Source organism: Tupaia chinensis, unplaced genomic scaffold, assembly GCF_000334495.1.
Source record: "Tupaia chinensis unplaced genomic scaffold, TupChi_1.0 Scaffold000661_1, whole genome shotgun sequence".
In the NCBI taxonomy this organism is placed as follows: domain Eukaryota; kingdom Metazoa; phylum Chordata; class Mammalia; order Scandentia; family Tupaiidae; genus Tupaia; species Tupaia belangeri.
The window spans coordinates 1,965,388-1,989,759 of record NW_006160183.1 but is presented as its reverse complement, the minus strand read 5'-3'; the positions used below and the strand labels follow the sequence as shown (position 1 = coordinate 1,989,759).

Genomic DNA, 24,372 nt, shown 5'->3' with positions numbered 1-24,372 from the left:
AAGGGATTGCAGCGTGGCCATCCCCCTGGGGGGTGATTTCTCGCTTTCTATCTCCCTGTCTCTCTCTGTCTGGCGAGCGCAGCTGCCCTATAGCAAAAACCTTTTAAAAAAAAAAGTGAGCGGGAACCAGCAGTTAGCGTAATGGCTATGTCGCTGGACTCCCATGTAGTTGACCGCGGTTCGTGTCCCGGACCCGGTGGCTTAAAACTCACGCCGGGCGCGTGTGCGTGCATGCCCAAGATCCTGAGAGGAGAATGGAGGAGAAGGGATTGCGGCGTGACCATCCCTCCTGGGGGGTGATTTCTCGCTTTCTGTCTCTATGTCTCTCTCTGTCTGTCTGGTGAGCGCACGTGCCCTACAGTGAAAATCTCTCAAAAAAAAAAAAAGTGAGGCAATTATGACATAGAGATAACGATAATGGCAAAGGTTGAGAGATCTTGGTATCAACCTGTAGGAGGTGAAAGTAGAGAAACAGAATCAAGAAATGGAGGAAAAGGTTTGGGAAGGATGAGAATGAATGAGAAAATATAAGAAGATCATCTGAAAGAGGCAGTTTTGAATTTTCTCAGTAAAGTAGAAAGTGAAGTCACTAACATCAAAGACCTTGAAATGAATGGAAGAAATTCAGAATAGAACGGTTTCAAAGATTATGGAAGGGTAATCTATCAGTAGCAATAGAAGGCTTCTTCTTCTTCTTCTTTTTTTTTTTTTAATCACCCCCCCGGGGGAGGGGAGGGGATGGCCAATCCCTTCTCCTCCATTCTCCTCTCGGGATCTTGGGCACGCATGCACACACACCTGGCATGAGTTTAAGTCATCAGGTCTGGGACTCTAACCTCTGTCGACTACATGGGAGTCCAGCGACAGAGCCATTACGCTAACTGCAGGTCCCAATAGAAGGCTTCTTAATGCCATTTTCCCTTTATATCTTCTGTATGGATTCCCTTACCATGTTTAACTGACATTCTATCCTCCTGCCTCCCATGCTCACCCTTAAATATCTGTTCTGGTTCTAGGATGGACATGCTATTCCTGTTCTATACTCTTTTTTTTTTTTTGGAGAGGTTTTTGCTATAGGGCGCGTGCGCTCGCCAGACAGACAGAGACAGAGAGACAGAAAGCAAGAAATCACCTCCAGGGGCGATGTCCACACTGCAATCCCTTCTCCTCCATTCTCCTCTTGGGATCTTGGGCATGCACGCACACGCACCCGGCGTGAGTTTTAAGTCACCGGGTCCGGGACGTGAACCACGGTCGACTACGTGGGAGTCCAGTGACAGCCATTACGCTAACTGCTGGTTCCCCCAGCATGAGTTTAAGCCACCCGGTCCGGGACTTGAACCGTGGTTGACTACATGGGAGTCCAGCGACATAGCCATTAAGCCAACTGCTGGTCTCCTGCTCTATACTCTTAACTCCTTTCCCAAAATGAGAAGCTAGCCAATGTGGTCACTATTAAGTTGCTTACTTTGAAACATGCATGCTTACATTCAGGAACACTGTATCTGAAGCCAAAGCATAAAATCCTACACACTCTAGAAAAGAATCCATTTTCTACAGAACCTTTAACAAATAAGTTGGCAAATTTTCATTTATTGGAGGGGATAATGTTTTCTTGAAAGAAAAGATAGGGTACAATTTAAGCCATGTGATAGTAGAGAATAAGTCAAAGCCAGCATATTCCAGATACTCTCTTTCTTTTTCCTTAAGAACCACAGTAACACAAAGTCCTATTACTGTTCTGTGCTGAACAACACATACTGCCTTTAACGGTACAATCCTTTATGAAAGACCATTATGATTACATTCAAATCTGGCTCCAAGTTATCTTTTTAATTGTAATCTAGTTAACAGCACAGACTTTGAAGTGACATAGATCTGGTTTAAATCTTGGTTCCACCAGCTGAGTTATCTTAGGCAATTTACTTGCCCCATCTGACATTCTGTATACCTAAAGAGGTGGGAATAATTATAGCACCAACCTCATAAGGTTGCTGAGGCTGAAACAAGATGATGCTTCCAGTGTGCTTAGTAATGAATACTTCTTGTTTTTACTGAACTATTAGCTACTCCTCAAACTGGATTGAGCCACATTTTCCTGTCTCCCAACAGCTTTAACATCTATTTTCCTCTTTCTACTGACTGAAACCCTTAAAGACTAGCCTACACATAACTTTCTGTATGAAACCTTATGATTCTTCTGTGTGGAAATGAGATCTTTGTCCTTCAAATAAACCTCTGTGCTTCACAAGGGGCATTTACTATTTACTGACATCTACTATAAAGCCTGGGAATATGACTTCCATCTTCCCTACTGGTAAGCTTATAAATCACTTATACTAATTTTCAGTTGGCCTTACCATGGTTTTCTGCACATCCCAAATGATGACTATAATCATCAACAACAGAATGGATAAATATTGAAACCATATAAAGAATACAAAAAATATGGGGAATACAGAATTCTAGATCAGAGATCTTAAGAGAAAACAAGAAAAAGAATAGGTTTTTCTTCATAAAACCTAAAAAAATTCATATTTCAAAAACATGCCAACATTATAAGTATATATAAAAGCTAAACAAAGTAGAAAAAATTTAGCCCATACAACAAAGGACTTACATTGGAAAAATGACGTATTTTTCTAAGCAATAATGTGTCATAACTTTTCTAACCCAACAGAACTTCTACACATAAATAAGAACTTTGAAAAAAAATATATAAACGATAAAAATGGTAAAAACAAAACAAAACCCTCTCAAGAGCTAAATCTCTTAAAACCACGAAATGACTAACTCAGGTACAGAATATCATGATCTGAATTTTCCAAAATATAAATATGAGAGAAAGTACCACAAACACAAGAGCAAAACAAACTTTTAATCATTTCACACTTTGGTGTATTTGTGTGGGTGACATTACGGTTGGCTCATACAAGAACCAGTTATGTTCCTACTAGTTTTCTGATATAACTAAAAATAAAATTTACTGCAGTGGAACTTATTTTTACAGAACTGAAGTTAAACCAATGATGATCTAATCACATTCATAATGGGCTTTTTTCCTTCCCTCATAAGATACTTGTATAGTAACACTACATAAGAGAATAAACTACCTATGTTGGGTGATGTCTAGATTAAGTGTACATGAAATTCAAAAATTACTACTGTGGTTCCAAACTGGATAATGGGGATGGCAAGCTAAATTAGGTAATTACTAATTTTATCTCCAGACTTTAAGGGTCAGGAGTTAAACTGCACAGAGAAGAAATTTCCCATGACATGGTCCACAGTACCTTGCTTCTGAGAAACAAAGCTACTCCCAGAGGATGCATAGAGAAGGATGAAATCACTAGTAGAGAATTTATGTTCCACATGTAGAAATTGGTCCACATGAAAATTGGCAAAAAAGATTTAATATAAGAAATTGATGATTCTTCAGGCTTGAACATTGCCAATGACATTAAATCAGTATGTTACTTGGTGATGTATGTCAGGAGCCACAAAAACTTCCAGCCCTTTGACAGAGTAACTCTATTTCTAGAAATCCATTATAAGAAACCTCTACTAGTACTACTATTACTAAATTACAGTTAAATCACTTGATGAAATATTATTTAGCCTTTTAACAAAAAAGGTGTACTTATAATGGAAAAACTTCTAAGTCATATTACAACTATATATGGAATCAAACAAAAACGTCCATTAAAAAAGATACTGGTTTGTATAGAACAAAATGCTAATTTAATCCTTATGGAGCTATCAGGATTATTGCAGAAGTCTGTGAATCCATGTGTACCTAAGCACCTTCTCAAACATCAAACACTAAGAATACCATTACTATTAGATCACAGTATCTTTTGGTGTTAAAAAAAATGGAAACCATATTCTGAGGTTGAGATTAAAACAAGGATGCCTACTCTTACCATTTCTACTCAGCATTGTACTGAAGGTCTTGGCCATTGCAATAGGCAAGAGAAAGAAGGAGCCACTCCCAAAGAGGGCAAGGAAAGACTCCTTATCTTGTATCTCACCTATTCATCTGTAACCTTTGTAATATCCTTTAAAATAGGTGAATATAAATAAAGTATTTCCCTCAGTTCTGTGAGCCAGACAACTAAGTAAGCCCAAAGAAGGGTTTGTAAGAACCCTGATTAATGGTAAGCCAGTCAGAAGCACAGGTTGTAGGGGCTGGCAGGTGGTGTGGTGGTTAAGGCGCTGGACTCCCACATGGTTCATCAAGGTTGAAGTCCTGGACCTGCCTGCTTGCTTTCTTACTTTTTCTCTCTCTCTCCAGTCAAATTAAAAACTAATAAATAAAATAAAATAAAAAATTCTTTAAAAAAAAAGTGGCACAGGTCACAATTTGTACTTTTAGACTGGCATCTGCAGTGAGGGGACAATCTTGGCGGACTGAACCCTCAATCTGTGGGCTATCTGATGCTAGATCCAGATAGATAGTGTTGGCACAGAACGGAATTAGAGGATACCCAGCTAGTATTTGCTACAGAATTAATTGTTTACTTGTAGGTAGGAAGAAATCATCACACATTCTGGTGACTAGAGGTCACAGAAGTTTTCTATGTTGTATTAAGAGTAGAGAATAGGGAACACACTTTTTTTTTCCCCTAAATTTCTTAGATTCCATCAAATAGGAGAATAGACTGTGGTTATTCATACAATGTGGTCATCAAACAATTCGTTATTACTCAACAATAAAAAGGAACAAGCTACGGGTACTTTTACAACATGGATAAATGTCGAAACATGGTAAAAAAGGTCTTATAAAAAAAAGAGTACAACCGGGAACCAGCAGTTAGTGTAATGGCTATGTCGCTGGACTCCCATGTAGTCGCCCGTGGTTCGCTTCCCAGACCCGGTGGCTTAAAACTCATGCCGGGCGCGTGTGCGTGCATGCCCAGGATCCCGGGAGGAGAATGGAAGAGAAGGGATTGCGGCATGACCATCCCCCAGGGAGTGATTTCTCGCTTTCTGTCTCTATGTCTCTCTCTGTCTGTCTGGCGAGCGCACGCGCCCTACAGCAAAAAAACCTCTCAAAAAAAAAAAAAAAAGAGTACAACCATATGGTGTCCTTTATATGAAGTTCTAGAAGCAGCAAACTAATATTTGGTAGAAAAAAAAATATCAGAACAAGTAGTTGAGAGAGGTTAGGGTGGGGATTGGCTAGAGGTGTTTACGAATACTTTGGGGATGACAGTAATGCTCTTTATCTTGACAGAGAATTGGGTTATACAAATACAGGTATTTGTCAACACTCAGTCTATGTACACTTAATAATATAATTGTATAAAAATTTACCTCAAAAGGAAAAGAAATTGTAAAGAATTATTGAACTGAAATTAACGATGAGAATGCTGAAATATTTAGTGGAATATATTTTGATGTCTGTAATTTTTTTTGAAACACATTTAAAAAGAAAAAAGATGTAATTACGTTGCTAGACTCCCATGTTAACTGTGGTTCAAGTCCCAGACCAGGTGGCTTGAAAAATCACACCAGGAACATGTGTGTGTGCCTAAAATCCTGAGAGAAAAACAAAGAAGGGATTGCTGCATGACTATCCCATTAGGGGGATAATTTCTCACTTTCCTTCTTACTGTCTCTGTCTCTCTCCAGTGAGCACATGTGCCCTAAGGAATAAAACTCTTTTTTTTTTTTTTTTGAGAGGTTTTTGCTAGTGCGCGTGCACTTGCTAGAAAGACAGAGAGAGACAAAGAGACAGAAAGCGAGAAGTCACCCCCCCAGGGGGGAAGGCCACGCCACAATCACTTCTCCTCCATTCTCCTCTCGGGATCTTGGGCACACACGCATACATGCCAGGCGTGAGTTTAAGGCACCAGGTCCAGGACTTGAACCGTGCAGGACTAGATGGGAGTCCAGCAACATAGCCATTACGCTAACTGCTGGTCCCCAAAAAACTCTTAAAAAAAACAGATGGACCAATGAACAAATAGATGGATAAAAGAGTGGAAAAAAACAGGTATAGTAATGTTAATAATAAAATTTAGGAACATAAAATTTGGGTACATAAAAATTCATAGTAAAATTTTTCAACTTTTCTGTATATTAATTTTTTTAAAATAAAATATTGTGGGAAAAACAAAAACCAGTCTTGATTTTGACAGAATATTATATTTTAATTATTTTTTCCTATTTTCTAAGTTCTCTATAATGTACTACAGTCTTCATCACTTTTTTTTTGGGAGAGGTTTTTGCTATGGGGTGCATGCGCTCGCCAGAAAGAGAGAGAGACAGAAAAACAGAAAGTCAGAAATCACCCCCAAGGGGGTAAGGCCATGCTGCAATCCCTTGTCCTCCACTCTCCTCTCGGGATCTTGGACACACATGAACACGCGCCCGGCGTGAATTTAAGCCACAGGGTCCAGGACTTAAAATGCAGTCGGCTATATGGGAGTCCAGTGACATAGCCATTATGCCAACTGCTGGTCCCTAATTTTTATTTTTTTAAGAGAGATTTTTGCTATTGGGTGCAGGTACTCACTGGAGAGATAGAGACAAAGAGACAGAAAAAAGTGAGAAATCACCCCCAAAGGAGATGGCCATACCACAATCCCTTCTCCTTCATGCTCCTCTTGGGATTTTGGGCATACACACACATGCACCTGGCATGAGTTTCAAGTCCAGGCAGGACTTGAACCATGGTTGAATATGTGGGAGATCAGTGACATAACCATTATGCCATCTGCTGGTCCCCAGTATTCATAATTTTAAACATTAAAATCAATGGGCATTTATGAAAATAATCAAATGTAAATTATTTCAAAACAAGTTCAAAATCTCACTTTAGAGTCAATGAAAGCAAAATTTATTATTTTTAAATGCACTATTATAATTAAAAACTTCAAAAATTTGATTATATAGCAAGTCTACTTTTGACTAATTAAACATCTTAAAAGAATTACACGTACTATTAAAGTTTTTTCTTCTACTGCCTTACATTAAACTTTTCTCTATTCAAAAACCTCCCCCACATCATTCTGTGTTAATGTAAGCTTACTTAAAAGTACATCATTTCTTTTTAAGACTCTGTAGTAACCAATCAGGACAATATTTCTTAGGAAATCTGAGTTGGCTGTTTACTTTCAAAAAGGCTTTATCTTCAAAAAAGCACAAGCTTTATGCCAGGTGCTAGTCAATTGTGTCTTGTTAATTTCCAAAATAAACAGAGGAGAGTGCCATGCAATTTCCATTACACACACTTCACCATTAGTATCAGGGTTTATTAGCTTGACACTGCTCCAGGAATAATGGTTTCATTCCTCACTGAAATAAAATAATGTGTCACATAACTCAGCAATGCGGAACTTCTGAAAAATGTTGTCATGTTAAGCACGGTCATATTTTTCAGTTTCCATTATGCCAAAACAAAGGCCATTTGCTATAGAGAACTCACTCGGCGCATGGAGAATTCTTGCATGGGCCTTAGACTTACCTCATTGCTATGTCATATGATTCCGGATGAATACAAGTTTGGTCCAAAGGATCTGGCTTCAGTACAACATTTGCTGTAGTTTTGTTCTTCTTTTTGCCCTGCTTCTCATTTGTGACCTCAACACCTGCTGAAGACATCACAGGAACTCCTTGAATTTGGCCTGAAGATTGAGTCTGCTGACTATATAGTCATTCAAAATCAGAAAACAAAAGAAAACAAATTTTTAAAAGGAAAAAGGTTGGACAGAGCAGAGAGATTTTAATTTAAAATGTACTCATTTATCTGCTATACACATAGAACAAAAACAGCATCCGGATTATGACCATTCCCTTTACAAAAACTACCACTTAACCCATTGTTAACAGGGCCTTCTGTTACTTAAAACCAAAAACATTCTTAAACAGATTCAATCTGTAGAGTTGACTCTAGAAGAGAACAGAGAAAAATGAGGAAATAAAGAGGCATGGTATCCCATTTCTGTAGTCCCAGCTACTCAGGAAGCTGAAGCAGGAGGATCTCGAGTTTGAGGCCTGCCTGCCTGGGCAATATGGCAAGATCCTATTTCATAAATGAACAAATAAGAATAAAATGAAGAAAACCACATAAGTTTCCAAATGAACCTACTGAGTATAAAGCAGTGTCAATAGAAAAATATCATCCTTGATATATTGTCAGGAAACTTTAGAACATGAATAATTTTTAAAACTTCTAAAGGCTTTCAAAGAGAAAAACAAAACATAACTTTAAAGGGAATTAGAACAAGACTGTCATCAAATTTCTCATTGGCAAACATCAGATGTCAAAATAGTAGAACAATATCTCAAAAGTTCAGAGAGAAAATTATTATTTAAAAAAAATTATTTTTTGAGATTTTTGTTATAGGGTACATGTACTTGCTGGAGAGACAGAAAAAAACAGAGAGATAGAAAGTGAGAAATCATCCCCCCAGGGAGGATAGCCATGCAGCAATCCTTTATCCTCCATTTTCCACTCAGTATTTTGGGCATGCATGCACACACACCTAGCCTGAGTTTTAAGGAGCGGGTCTGGGGCTCAAATCTCAGTCAACTACATGGGAGTCCAGCAACGTAACCATCTGCTGGTCCCCAGAGAGAAAATTATTTTGAATCTAGAATCAATGCCTAGCCAAACTTGCATTCAAGTAGTAAGGCAAATTAAAATAATTTCCAGACACGTAAGGACTTAAAAATAACTCAGGATACTCTCTCTCTAAAAAAAAATTAAGAATAAAACAACAAATTCAAGAAAAATAGTAATACAGGAAACAGTAATGAACATAGAAATCATAACAATTTAAGTTTAACTACTATTGAATAATGTAAAAAAATATATACAAATTAAAAAAAAAAACAGTCTGGGGTCAGCAGGTGGAGTGGACTCTTGGACCTTGAAAATCATGCCAGGTATGTGTATGTGCATGCCCAAAATTCTGAGAGGAGACTAGGGGAGAAGGAATTGCGGCATGGCCATTCCCCTGAGAGGGTGATTTCTCACTTTCCTTCTCATTTTTTTCTGTCTCTGTCTCTCTCTGGTGAGTGCACATGTCCTATAATAAAAACAAACAAAAGCAAAATGATCAATCTGAAAATAAAATCCCATGTCATCTCATCATAAGAGACAGAGTTGAAGAGAAGAGGTTGAGAAGAGTCTTAAGTTATTAATCTTCTCTGGGAGATGGAAAGAGAGATCTTTTACCTGTAGAGGTCGACCAAAACAAATTTAAAGACAATCAACAGAAAAATAGGAGTAAGATGTACAATTTTGAAATCACTGAGAAAAGATAAAGATGAAATGAGAAAAATAAGAAGAGAAGTGAGAAGAAAGCTTGTTAACTAAGAAATTCAACAAACAGTATAAAAGGAAAAAAATCAGAAAGCATGATGAAAAGAAAATAGATAATAAGGTAGAAGATTAAGTCCAAACATATCAAGAAATATAGTAAATGTGAATGTATTAATATCAGAGTGAGCAAAACCATGAAATTCAGCTACATGCTTTAAAAGAGCCATAATGAACATTTAACACCATATAAAGTATTTGAATTGAAATACTAAGCATAGTCTAAAAAGGCATACTCAGTAGCACTTATGCTAGGAAACAAAATAAATTTCAAAGCAAAAAACAATAAATAAGATAGCAATATGCTACTCTAAATGGAGCTTTAACAGTTATGAATATCCTAGTACCTAATCAGTTGAAGAAATATAAGGCTGGCTACTTCATCTCATTCAAAACTCTGCTCCAGTAACTTTTCAATTAAAAACAACCTGGGGACCAGCAGTTGGCATAATGGCTATGTCGCTGGACTGCCATGTAGTCAACCGCAGTTTGAGTCCTGGATCTGGTGGCTTAAACTCATTCCAGGCGTGAGCGCGTGCGTGCGTGCCCAAGATTCCAAGAGAAGAATGGAGGAGAAGGGATTGTGGTGTGGCCATCCCCCCTGGGGGGGTGATTTCTCATTTTCTGTCTCTCTCTGTCTTTCTGGCAAATACACAGGTCCTATAGCAATCCCCCCCCCAAAAAAAAAAACCCTGAATATTCATTGATAAGGTAATATTAAATTAATATGACTAGTTATATTAAGGTTCATAGATGCAATTAAATATTATGTAGACATTATAAACAATAGGAAAAATGTGAGTCTATATATAATAATTTAGAAAGAGATCTGAAATATAAGATTGAAATAAAGCAAGTTTCAAATATAAGAGTTGCATAGTATGAGCCCTTCTATATGCATTTTATTATTATATTTTAGAGAGATTTTTGCTATAAGGCCTGTGCACTCACTGGAGAGATAGAGAGACAGAAGGCAGGAAAGAAATCACCTCCTCACCCCCCGAGAGGGATAGCCATGCTGCAATCCCTTCTACTCCATTCTCCTTTCAGGGTTTTGGGCACACACTCATGTACACATGTCCAGCCTGAGTTTCAAGCTGTTAGGTCTGGGACTCAAATAGTGGTTGACCATGTGGGAGTCCAGTGACATAACCTTTATGCCATCTGCCAGTCCCCTTTATGCATTTTTAAAAGAATAAACACATTGGGGCAGTGGGTGGCATGGTGGTTAAGGTAACAGGATCCCACATGGCTGAGTAAGCGGTTGAGTCCCAGATCTGTTGGCTTGAAAGACACTGGCTATGCATGTGTGCATGCCCCAAATCCCAAAGAAATAGAGGAAGGATAAGGATTGCAACATAACCACGCCTCATGAGGGGATGTGCTTTTTCAATTCACCCTCCATCTCTGGTGAGTACACACTCCCTCCGGTAAATTTTTTAAAATAAGAAAAAAATATATAAATACATATATACAAGGGGACATAACATAAATTTACTTTCTGGAAGCAACACGTAAGAAACTATACTTGAAGTGAGAGATTGAGATACCTTTTACTTTTCATTTTAGTCTTTCTTACACTGTTTACATTTTCTAACTAAGTTTTTAAAAACATTAACAAATGTAAGATTATTTTATGTCATTGCTTTTTACTTTTGGCTTTGAAGTTTTGAGACTTACTTAGAAAGAACTTCCATATCCTGTAAAATTTGCATGTTTTCTTCTGTTACTTCTATAGTTAGATTTTTTACATTTAATTCCATGACCCATATGGAATTTCTTTGGGTATGAGGAGTGAGATGAGGCTACACTTTATACATAAAAATTCCTGCCAATAGTCATAATATCATTTATTGAATAATTAATCAATTTTCCTCCAATATTTGAAATGCTACCTTTATTATAAATTAAATTCCAATTACATTTTGGTGCATTTCAAAACCTATTATGTTCTATTTCTACATCAATACCAAACTGTTTAATTACTATAGTATATAATCTACTATGTCTTAGGGCTGGTTTTCCTTTTAACTTTTCTACAATAAGGACAATTTTTCCATATGGCCTTTATTATAATTTTGTCAAAATAAAAAAAATGTAAATAAACCATGTACCAAAGTAGAGGATCCATAAAAGTTATTCATTCATGATTATAAAATGTTAACAAGTTGACCTAATTTCTTTGCTTTTCTGCTGTTAGGATTAGAAAATAAGAATTTAGCTCTTAATCTACACAATGGACAACTAATGCTTTGGTCAATTTACGGTGAGGAGAGAGTAGGGGATGCCTGTCTATGCTTAGGGAATAGCTATGTCAGTTTAAAGTGGTCATTGTGAAGTCATCTCTGTGACTTCATCTCATACTAGTCCTTCCCATTTGCTATGTTCCAATCATGCTGGTCTTCACCCCAGTTTTTGGGCAGATCACAGTAGGTACTAGTTCAGGATTCTGCACTTAGTGCTTGCTTCACCTGGAATGCTTTTCCTTTTTTCTTTTTTTCGAGAGGTTTTTGCTATAAGGGCGCATGTGCTCGGCAGAAAGACAAAAGAGTGAGAAATCACCACCACCCCCCACCACCCCTGGGGGATAGCCACGCCACAATCCCTTCTCTTCCATTCTCCTCTAGAGATTTTGGGGGCACGCACACATTCGCGCCCCGCGTGTTTAAGCCACAGGGTCCAGGACTCAAACTGTGGTCGACCACATCGGAGTCTAGTGACATAGCCATTACGCCAACTGCTAGTCCCCTGGAATGTTTTCCTTTTGATCCCTGTGTGGTTTGCTCCTTCATCTCATTCAAGTCTGCTCCATTAACTTCTCATTAACTTCTCAATAAATAACTCATCCAAAGCAGTTATGCTGCTCTCCAAGAATGTCACATCTGTCTGTTTTAGTATTTTTATTAAATTTTTTTTTCAGTTTTTGCCATAGGGCACATGCACTTGTCAGAGAGAGATAGAGAAAGGGAAAGGAGAAATCACCCTGCAGGGGGGATGACCACGCCACAATCGCTTCTCATTTGCCTCTTGGGATTTTGAGCATGCATGCACTTGTGTCTGGAGAGATTTTCAAACTGCTATATCTGGGACTGGAACTGTGACCAGCCATGTGGAAGTACAGCAACTTAACCATCAGGTCACCCTCTGGTTCCACTCTGTTTTAATTTTTAAAGCACTTATTTCCATCTGAAACTACTCATGTTACTAGTTTACTGTCTAGCTCACACATTAATATAACTACAGGAGGGTAGAAAATTTGCTAACTTATTCACAGCTGTATCCCTAGTGCATAGCAAAGAACAAAGGGATACATGTGCACCTAGAGTTTATGCTAGTCAGCACACACACACAGTGTAATAGCAAGAAAAGAGGTTGATATCAGAACCAAAAGTATACACTTTAATAATCACCTGCAAAATGTTCGAATATAATCCTGGTTGATTCTGATGAAGCCAGCACACTGCTGGAAGGATTTTGGACCCAGCCCTTTCACTTTCTTCAGTTGTTCTCGGTTAACAAAGGGTCCGTTTTTCTCTCGCCATTCAATAATATTTTTAGCTCTGTTGGCATTGAGTCCTGCAATATGCCTTAAAAAGAAAGACAAACAAAAGAAATGAATATACTAAGTAAGTTTAAAAAAAATTCATCAGAAAAGGCAATAAAATAAAACATTTGTCACATGTCTAAATTTTTTAAAGAACTCTTTAATTCCACTTGTTATTATTATTATTTAATTTGACAAGAGAGAGAGAAAAAGGAAGAAAAAAAGGAGAAAGCAGGCAGCCAGGTCCAGGACTCGAACTGCAGTCAACCATGTGGGAATCCAGCGTCTTTAACCACCATGCCACCTGCTGGCCCCGGTTCCTCATTTCTTTAAGAATATTTTGCCAGAGAATGTGTATGCTGGGGCTTGAGGAGGGTGCTGAGAAGGCAGCCCTCATGGAGGATGGCCACACTGCACTCTCTTCTCTCAAGATTTTGGGGATATCTGGTGTGTGTTTTCTAGCCACCAGACCCATGACTGTACAGTCAGAAGAGAGAAAGCGAGCTGCCAGGACTGGGACTTGAACCACTGTCGGTCATGTAGGAATCCAGCACCTTTAACCACTATGACCACCTGCCGGCCCCCATATGTCTAAATTAAATTAATCTAAAAGGAGTTAAAGAAAAAGGACAAAGGAAGAATTATCCAAGAGAAAAGGACAACAGAATGCAAACCAATAGCTGTCATAATGATGTTGGTAGCTCGTTAATACTGATGAAAAAAAAAAATCACTGTTTCCCACAATACTTCTACACTATTCACATTCCTAGTATTTCTGAATGAAGTAACATTTATGTTCCACTTAAAGATTGAGCTATGGGACCAGCAGGTGGTGTAATGATTAAGGCACTATACTCCCACATGGCCACAGTTCAAGTCCCAGATCTGGCAGTTTGAAACTCACACCAAGCTGTGAAATGAATCACCCCCTGGAGGGGGGGAGATGAGATGATTTCTCACTTTCTTTCTCTCTGTCTCTCCAGTGAGCACACACACCCTAAAGCAAAAATTTCTCTCAAGAAAATTGAGTTAATAGAAGTAATAATAGCTACAACTATGTTTACTAGCCCCCACTTTTGTCAGCCTGTTCTCATTAATTCAGAGTTGAACTATAAAAGGTACTTACCCATGAATGTCATGGTAAGTATATAAACATGAAAACTAGGGCCCAGCAGGTGGCGTGGTGGTTAAGGCACTGGATCTCTATATAGCAGACTGTGATTCAAGTCCTGGACCCAGAAGCTTAAAAATCATGCCAGGTGTATATCCAAGATCCCAAGAGGAGAATAGAGGAGGGAATATAGCATGGCCATCACCCATGGTGTGATTTTTCATTTTCTTTCTCTCTCTCTCTCTTTGTCTCTCTCCGGAGAGTGAGCATACAGGCCCCGTGGCGAAAACCTAAAAATAAAATTAATAAAATCAACTTTACAATAAAATAAAATGAGAACTATATCATTAGGCAATTTGCTTGGTGTTAATTAAAAGATGATTTTTTCAGAGAATCTTGACAGTATTATGTAACTCCACTTAAGAAATTATGTAATGTTTGTAGCTAGCTTATGGCATGGTGGTTAAGGCAGCTGGATTCCACAAGCCTGACTGCATGGTTCAAGTCCTGGACCCAGTGGCTTGTGAAACATCTTGGGTATGTGTGTGTCTGTGCCCAAAATCCTGAAAGGAGGAAGAAATGGAGAAGAAGGAATGGCGGTATGATCATTCCCCATGAAGGTGGGGAGATGTATGTGTGCCTTCTCTCTCTCCTGGTGAGCACACACTGCTTCTGGCAAATGTTTTGTTTGTTTGTTTTAGAGAAATTTTTGTTGTGGGATGCATGTACTTGCTGGAGAGACAGAGAGATAGAAGTGAAAATCAGCCTCAAGGGGGTCTGGCCACACTGCAAATCTCTTTTCCTCCATTTTCCCTTGTGACTTTGGGCACACATGCACATACTCCCAGCGTGAGTTTTAGGCTGCCAGGTCTGGGACTCAAACCATGGTCAACTATGTGGGAGTCCAGCAATGTAACCATTATGCCATCTGCTGCTGTCTCTGGCAAATTTTTGAAAAAGAGAAAAAGAAAAGCAATATCTAAAACTGTAAGAGATATTTTCTATTACATATTCGGGTTGTCGGAAAAGTTGTGTACATATTTGCACAGAAAAAAATGTCATGACTTTTCCAAGAGATATATCTATATAATTTTTTAAGAGAGATTTTTGCCATAGGGTGTGTGCGCTAGATGGAGAGACAGAGAGACAGAAAGCAAGGAATCACTCCCCAGGGGGGATAGCCACACTGCAATCCCTTCTCTTCCATTCTCCTCTCAGGATTTTGGGCATGCAAGCACACACACCCGGCATGAGTTTAAGCCATTTGGTCCAGGACTTGAACCCTGGTGAACTATGTGAGAGTACAACATAACCATCTGCCGGTCTTAAGCCCAATATTTTTAATAAAAAAAAATAGATTGTTTCATCTTGCATCAGCAGACTTATGTAATAAATGAAAGCTATGAACAGAAAAGCATTTCTATAACCACACGAAAAATAAAGAAGTGTGTAAGATGTGATTACGGTATGATAAAAATTTTGATAGGTGACTTGTAGAATCAGGGCAAAAACATGGCAACCATACCTTGACTCAGAGCTTATCTTTGGTTACTGCTACCTTTAACAGGTACATGCAAGAGACTGAACTAGTAAAAAAAAATCTTCTCTCATCTAGTGGGAAACAGCTTGCTCAATGTTAACCTATTTTAATTCTGTTAGCAACACTAATGTACTTGATGGTTACCACCATGCTCTTCACTTCAGATTTGTAATATTAAAAATAATATGGAACCAGCAAACAGCTTAATGATTATGTTGCTGGACTCCCACACAACCAACTGCAGTTCGAGTCCCAGACCCAGAGCCTTGAAACTCATAACAGGTGCATGTGCATGCATGCCCAAAATCCTGAGAGGAGAATGGAGGGGAAGGGACTGCAGCGTGGCCATTCAATTTCTTGATTTCTGTCTCTCTGGCAAGTACATGTGCCCTATAGCAAAAATTACTCTTAAAAAAAAGAGATAGCGTGAATTGTTAGAAATTGTATCTTAAATGATGCCTTCCTCTCTAATGACCTAAAGCAATGTATAAACCCATAGATTTTGTATACTTGACAACTTTATACATGTGTTCCCTTGTTCTAGCTGAGTTTGAACCGGATAGCCAGTTAAACTCTAGATTCTGGGATCTTCTTGTCAGACTTATTATTTCAGACTTCTTTTATCACCTTAACAAAACTTCTGAACAGATGTTAATATCCACTCCCACAAAGCTGACACATTCTTCTACAACACTGTCCAGTGTTGCCTTGAGTAATGTCTGGGATACATCATGCTGAAAAGACAAAGAAAACATCAATGAGAAGTCAAGAAGATGCAGTTCTTAGACTGTTTCATTATGCTGCCTATATTACTAGTGGATGACTAACACATACCATGGTAAATGTTTCATTCCTTGAAAACGCAGTTAGCAGATGTAAATTGAGCTGAATTTAAGGAATCTGTGTTTTCTTACTCGCTACACTACTAATACACCTGATTTGAATATAACACCACCAGTATTTTTCTTTTGTCTGAAATTCTGCCTAGATCAGTGTTTTCAAACTTTCGCTTGTATCATAAATCACCTGCATGGCTTGTTAAACCACAGGCTGATGAGCCTCCCATTCTGAGTTTCAATTCTGCATTCTGTCAAGTCCCCAGGTAATACCGTGGCAGTTAAACCACACTTTGAGGCATACAGGACTCTATCAATTCATGCATTCTCTCATTATGATCATTTGTACATGTATTTTGTTCCTGATGTTCTTAAGAAAACAATAGGAAGCAGTATTATAATACTCAATAAACTGGACAGTAAATCAAACTATGTTTCTCCAAATTGAAATCAGTATCATTTATATGAAGCACCATTATTTTATTTACCACTAATAAAATACACTGTTAATTAAACCATAACATATTTTTTATTGCTTAGAATTTTAAATTTTACTTTTTAAATATCAAAAGAGCTCTTTTAGACTTAGCAACTTTAGAAATCATATATCATATATAAATATAAAGGGAAATATAAGCAATGTAAACTGGTTAAAGTATTCCTAAAAGTTTTTCACATTCACAGTTCAGCTCCTCTGAATCACTTTAATAGAGTCACAGATGTCAAGTTCTTCCATGTATTATTATTTTTTTGTATCAAGTCCCTTGGTAAATGTATCATTTCTTGAAAGAGCAATGCTCTATTGTTTCTGGAGTTTTCTTTCAAGATTCACATGCTCATTCTTTGAAGAGAGTAGTCCTATCTTAATCTTTTTTATTTTTGGAGAGGTTTTTGCTATAGGGTGCGTGCGCTCGACAGAAAGACAGAGAAAGACAGAGAGATAGAAAGTGAGACATCACCCCCCAGGGATGGCCATGCTGCAATCCCTTCTCCTCCATTCTCTTCTTGGGATCTTAGGCACATATGCACACGCACCCGGCGTGAGTTTAAGCCACTAGGTCTGGGACTCAAACCACAGTCAACTACATGGGAGTCCAGCGACATAGCCATTATGCTAACTGCTGGTCCCCCTATCTTAATCTTAACAGAAGGCACTAACAGAAGAAATTTTAGACTGCAATGAAATTCCTATTCCTTCCTTAAAGGTTCTTTAATGGTTATTTTTCAACAGCCTGTTAACTGAAAGGATGAAAAGTCTGTATGCAGTTCAGTCCCTCCAGCCTTAAAAGCCAAGCTCATGCAGAAATCACACCATGATTTACCTTGGGGTCAACAGCATCTCATTAAATTACAAGATGCATCCTAATATCAGAGATGAGAAAACATGCAACTGACAATGCATAAAATACAGTATTTGAAAGCAAATATTTGTCAGCTAACTGAATTCAGGTTACTATAATGAATACACTGGTAAAATTCATAATTCTAAAATTAATGACCCTCTACTTGTTATGGAATCGTGAGTCAGTATACTTATCTTTTCCAAACGTTTCAAGGAAACTAGAATGACTAGATTTAAAAAATTACTAATTACTAGATTTAAAAAATCTAATAAGGAGTCGTAATCATGACAAAGATAATAAAGTAAAACCTATGACCTCACTGAGAACCTGATTAAGAAGCTACTCTCTCTCTCTCTTTTTTAAAATCTAAGTAAATAGGAAGCAGCAAAATGAAAGAGGGACTTTTATAAATGAGAAGGGCCTAGCTTCAATGGTGCATGTTGGCAAAATGCTGCTGCTTCACAGGCCAAAGCTATATGGGAAGTCTGGATTTGATTCTTTGCCAACCTGAGGACCAAGCATGGTGCTACATGTCTGTGGTCACAGGTTCTCAGGAGGCTGGGGTAGGAGGATCATACACACTGAGACTTGTCTTAAAAAGAAGAACAAGAGGGTAAAAGACAGAATGACAACATAAAGCCAAGCACAGTGATAGTAACAAGAACAAATCTCTTAAGAAAAAGACAAAACTATAAACAAATAGGATAAAAGAGTAATAGCTGCATGCTATTGGAATAAGGTCAAATAACTCTATATACTTGTAAGCATACCAAAAGCTCGTGATATTTAAATGAGTAAATTTTGGTCTCTGAAACAGACATTTTTGGTCACCTATCCTATCTCTAGCCTCCAACCTCTTTTCTCCTTCCAAATATTAAGAGAAGCCTATGTTTCATGCATCCAACCCACTTCTACAATGGCTATATGCTCCACACCCAGCTAATAATACTAATTGGTTAAAACTAGTGGTTTTTTTAATTGAGGGTTTTGACCAATTAGCAGGTCATAACATTAACTTGGTGGTTTGGCTACCAGCACTGGAAAAAAAAAAATCAAGAAAGAAACAGATTAGACCATTTACATCATGTTATACATATTCTTAAAATGGAATGAACAATACAGTAAATAACACAGCCTACTGACACTATCATGGGAGAGGAATAAAACATAAGCTGGCCAGAATTACATATTTGGTTCACTAAAATCTCAATCTTCTGATACATGACGGGCAGAGAGATTTTTGCTACATGTGCTCGCTGGAGAGACAGAGAGAGACAAAAAGTGAGAAATCACCACCCCCCCTCAAAGGGGGGGGGAATGCCCACACCGTAATCTCTTCTCCATTCTCCTCTTGGGATTTTGGGCATGCATGCACATGCACCTGGCATGAGTTTTAAGCCGCCAGGTCCAAGACTCGAACCATGGTCGACTATGTGGGAGGCCAGCAACATAACCATTATGTCATCTGCTGGCCCCTAATTTGACTACTGGCTGATAAAGAAGTTAAAGAGTAACTTTACAGAGTTAGAAGCAAAGTGCTGTGAAGTTTATCATCTCTTGGCAAAATACTGATTCTTTCAACAATGTTTTGTTAGAAAATTTCAGTGTATTTTTCAAGAAGAATGTTCTTTTTATTTAATTTTTTATTTTTAAAAGTTTACTTATTGCCTGAGAGAGAGTCAAAAAGATAGGCAACCTTAGCCATCCAGGACCATGGGCGAACACCCCTGTGTTCAGGGAGACCAAGGACGTGAACCTAGAGCCTTCTCATATGGTCTCAGTAGCACACAACAGCATTTCTATTGCTTGCACCACCATGGCTGGGCCTGCAAAGAATGTTATTGAATATAGTATTTTCAAAATTCTCAGCAATTGTAATTTTTTTTTTTTTTGGAGAGATTTTTTCCCCCCCCTGCTATAGGGTGCGTGTGCTCACCAGAAAGTCAGAGAGAGACAGAGAGAGAGAAAGCGAGAAATCACCCCCAGGGGGGATGGCTACGCTGCAATCCCTTCTCCTCCATTCTCCTCTCGGAATCTTAGGTACACACGCACACGCTCCTGGCATGACTTTAAGCCACCGGGTCCGGGACTTGAACTGTGGTCGGCTACATGGGAGTTCAGTGACATAACCACTGCGCTAACTGCTGGTCCCAGCAATTGTACTATTTTAACTAAGTTAGTACAAGTTACTTTTGAAGTAAATCATTTTACTCTTGGCAGAAAAAAGTAATGAAAGTAGTAGAGAGAAGCTACTATTTTTGGTTTTTAAAACTTGCCATGGGGGACACCTGCTTGCTGGGGAAAGGGTGAGAGAGGGAAAGCAAGAAAGCACCACCTTTGTGCTTTGGCCATGTGTCTATCTCTTCTTCTCCATTTCTTACTCTCTTTGGGATTACAGCATGCATATAATACAATCAGCGTGTTCTCAAGCTGTCAAGTCCAGTACTCAAACCATGCAGTTAGCAATATGGGATCCAGCCACCTTAACCACCATGCCATGGGCCGGCCCAAGGCAAGCTACTAGTAAACTACCAGATATGGAAATGTTAATAGTGACAATACTGAGAGAAAATGTAAACTCAAATCAATAATTTGACTTTACTTGTGCAATATTTTAAACTGAAAACAAATTAGAAGATTTAAAAAAATACTTGATTTAAAAAAATGGTTTTACAAATATGAAAAACTTAGTATGATGACAGACCTCAGACATGTTGTTGCTAACGATCTCTTTGTAGATGACAGTTTAAAAACTTCAAAATTAGAAAACTTAAAAAAAAAACATTTTGAACATCTCTATCAGAATGGCTAAAATGAAAAAGGCAGAAAATGCCAAGTGTTGGGAAGGATGTGAAGCAACTAGAATGCTTAAAACATTATCCTGTTAAGTACATTTTAGGTCAGAAATGCAAGGCAAGGCAGTGATAGGAAGGATTTACTTTGTATGGTTTAAATATAACTTTAGGGGACCAGCACATGGTATAATGGTTACATCACAGGACTGCCATGTACTCGATCGCAGCTCAAGTCCCGGACCCAACAACTTAAAACTTCCACTGGATTTTTTGAGAGTATGCCCCAAATCCTCAGAGGTGACTTGAGAAGGGATGGCAGTGTGGCCATCCTTCTTTGGGGGTGATTTCTCGCTTTCTGTGTCTTTGTCTCTCTCTGACTTTCTGGTGAGTGCACACGCCCAATAGCAAAAATCTCTCAAAAAGTTATAACTTTCTGGGAACCAGCAGTTAGCTTAATGGCTATGTTGCTGGACTCCCACGTAGTCGACCGCATTTTGCGTCCCAGACCCGGTGGCTTAAAACTCACGCCGGGTGCGTGTGCGTGCGTGCCCAAGATCCCGAGAGGAGAATGGAGGAGAAGGGATTGTGGCGTGACCATCCCCCCGGGGGGTGATTTCTTGCTTTCTGTCTCTATGTCTCTCTCTGTCTGTCTGGCGAGCGCACACACCCTATAGCGGGGGGGGGGGGGGAAACTCTCCAAAAAAAAAAAAAGAAAAGAAAAAGTTATAACTTTCAATCAAACTGAATCGGATGTAATTATGCAATGTAAAAATGCATTGTTGTTCAATATAAATTATACTACATACACTGTAAAGGACTAAAAAATGAACAAATATCTAGGGACACAGAAATTGCCAAAATGGATTCAAGAGCATCTAGAGACCTCCCTGAGCACACCAGGCATATGTGTGCCAATGATCTGGGCTGGCTGAGAGTGGGGGTGAATCATGGTATTGAGAACCTGTTAAGGGTACTGGTCACTCTGTCTCTTTCTCTCACTCTCTTACTCATAGAAGAAATAAACAAACTTAAAACAAAAAAGAAAAAATACCACAGATCAATATTCCTTATGTGCAAAAATACTCAATAAATACTAATAAACCATATTCAACAGAATATCAAAAGGAGTATCCACCATGACAAAAGTAATAGTCAGTATGTATAATCTCAAGAATGAGATTCATACTTTTTTCAGTTGAAAAACAATTCCTCTTGATATTTTTAGACTTTTAATTTTGAAATAACTTCAAATTTGGAAAAAAAAAAAACATGCAAGAGTAATACAAACAACTTTCTCACATCTTCTTTCAAATAAATACTTCACTGTGTATTTCCAAATAATAAGGACATTATCTTTTTTTTTCTTTGGTAAGGGTTTTTGCTATAGGGTGCATGCGCTCGCCAGAAAGACAGAGAGAGACAGAGAGACAGAAAGCAAGAAATCACCCCCCAGGGGGGATGGCCATGCCACAATCCCTTCTCCATTCTGCTCTCGGGATCTTGGGCACGCATGCACACACGCCTGGTGTGAGTTTAAGCCGCCGGTTCCGGGACTTGAACCACGGTCAACTACATGGGAGTCTAGCGACATAGCTATTACACTAACTGCTGGTCCCCAGGACATTAGCTTTTTTTTAGAGAGAAATTTTGTGTTTGTGTGCTTGCTGGAGAGACAGAGAGAGAGAGAGAGAGAGAGAGAGAGAGAGACAGAAAGTAAGAAATCACCCTGCAGGGGAGATGGTCATGCCAGTCTCTTCTCCATTCTTCTCTTGGGATTTTGGGCATGCATGCACATACACCCTGTGGGAGTTTAAAACCACCGGGTTCAGGACTCAAACCATGGTCGACCATGTGCGAGTCTAGTGATGTAACCATTACACCATCTTCTGGTCCCACAAAGACATTATCTTACATACTCATAATTATTAAAATCTGAAAACTTGTCAATGTAATAATATTATCTAATGTACAGCCCCTACTCAAATGTCATCAATTGTTCCAATGATACATTATAGTGCCTTTTATTCCCCCCCAATCCAGAATTCAATCCAGGATCACATATTGTATGTAGTTGTCTGATCTTTCCATATTCTGGGCTAGGCAGCTTCCAAAATGGTTCCCAAATGATCCCCAAATTCTGTTTCTCATGCACTTGTATAATTCTCTTCCATTTAGTGTAGGATTTACTAATAAATCTTATCTGAATCAATTATTAAGATTACTTTACAACTCACGATGACCTATCTGTACTCTGTACGAAGTCTCTCCATTCTGGATAGCCAGTCTATTTTCAATCTAGATTCAATTAAAATGTAAAAGAACAGGTTCAATGGTATGCCATATAGTCTAATAGCACTGTGCTAATGTGTTCTGAATTAGGAAAAAAAAATGAATAGCTTTTATCAATATATTAAATCAAACCTTTTCTAATTTTTGTGTTTGGCTATAAAAACACTTAAGTATAAATAAAATACCATTTAATTTTACCATAGGTTGTAGAAGTAAGTACTATTTTGAGAAAGTTTAATTTGGACTGTGTTTCATTACAGAGAGAAAGAGAACTCAAATATATGTGTGATCAATGCCATGGTCATGATGTAAAATTTAGTTCCAAGTGTAGGTTATGATCAGAAGACATGAAAAATAATGGTCTAAGCCAATCATGGTGGTCCTCTTCTATTTATTCCATGAAAATGAAATAAGAGGGTAAATCTGTATGGTGTTTTAGAAAATGGTTCTTAAATAGATATCCTTAAAAAGAGCTAGCCTTTTCTTTTTCTCTTTTTTTTTTCTTTTTTTTGAGAGATTTTTCACTATAGGGCACGTGTGCTCGCCAGACAGACGGAGAGAGACAGAGAGACAGAAAGCGAGAAATCACCCCCCAGAGGGGATGGTCACGCTGCAATCCCTTCTCCTCCATTCTCCTCTTGGGATCTTGGGCACGCACGCACACGTGCCCGGCTTGAGTTTTAAGCCACCAGGTCTGGGACGCGAACCACGGTCAACTACGTGAGAGTCCAGCGACATGGCCATTACGCTAACTGCTGGTTCCTGCCTTTTCTTCTTTTGATTCAAGTACAACTCCTGGAACCAGGTTAAGCACTGTATCATATGATGGGACTAACTGAGGATGGCAGGTGGCATACATTGAAAGACTGGTTCTTTGTGATACTCTTGAGCTCCAGGATTAACTATTGAATAGTTATGGATTCACTCCTCCTCTGGTTTTCTTGTCATGGAATTTTCTTACTATTTAATAAGGAAGGATAAATTTCCACACTGTTCCAGCCATTTTTAAGGTGGGATCTCTGATGTTTTTTATTCTATTTATTTTTTTCTTTTCTTTTTTTCTTTCTTTATTCTTTCTGATGTTTTTTTAACTGAATCATTCACTTTGTTTAAGGGCTCAAAGTCAAGTACAGAAACTGAGGCAAGGAAACAACCATCATACTAACAAAAACCCTTCAGATATTACTGCCAGGCACTGTAATGCTTTATAATTTTTAGTTGATATTATATAAATTCTCCTAACAATCCTATAAAATGCACATATAATTTTATGTAACATCTTCATATATAATAATCTATTCCATGGAAGTAGCAAGACATATATACAAAGGTGTGTGTGTGTGTGTCTCTGTGTATACAATCAAAAAATTCACCTAGAATTCTACTCTACAAATAAATTATTGAACAGCCACATGTGGAAATAGTATGAGACGACTGATAAACATATAGTAGATCAGCTATTTCAGCAAAACACCCTAAAAAATAAAAAAAGTCCAAGATAACACACTGAGTTAAAATATTTTGGGGCCAGCAGGCGGTGTGGTGGTTGAGGGTGCTGGATTCCCACATGGCCAACTGTGGTT

The 24,372-nt window shown here is 38.3% G+C and overlaps 1 protein-coding gene across 1 annotated transcript in view; it reads right to left on the bottom strand.

Annotated features, from left to right (window-relative positions):
- The window catches only part of SRBD1 (S1 RNA binding domain 1), a 236,477-nt gene that overhangs the window by 24,162 nt on the left and 187,943 nt on the right, over positions 1–24,372 (bottom strand). The window contains exons 17-19 of the mRNA XM_006159897.3: positions 16,154–16,260; positions 12,742–12,918; positions 7,472–7,651 (exon numbers count right to left, since the gene is read on the bottom strand). Coding sequence (XP_006159959.1) covers positions 7,472–7,651; positions 12,742–12,918; positions 16,154–16,260 — 464 coding nt within the window. The remainder of the gene's footprint in view (positions 1–7,471; positions 7,652–12,741; positions 12,919–16,153; positions 16,261–24,372) is intronic.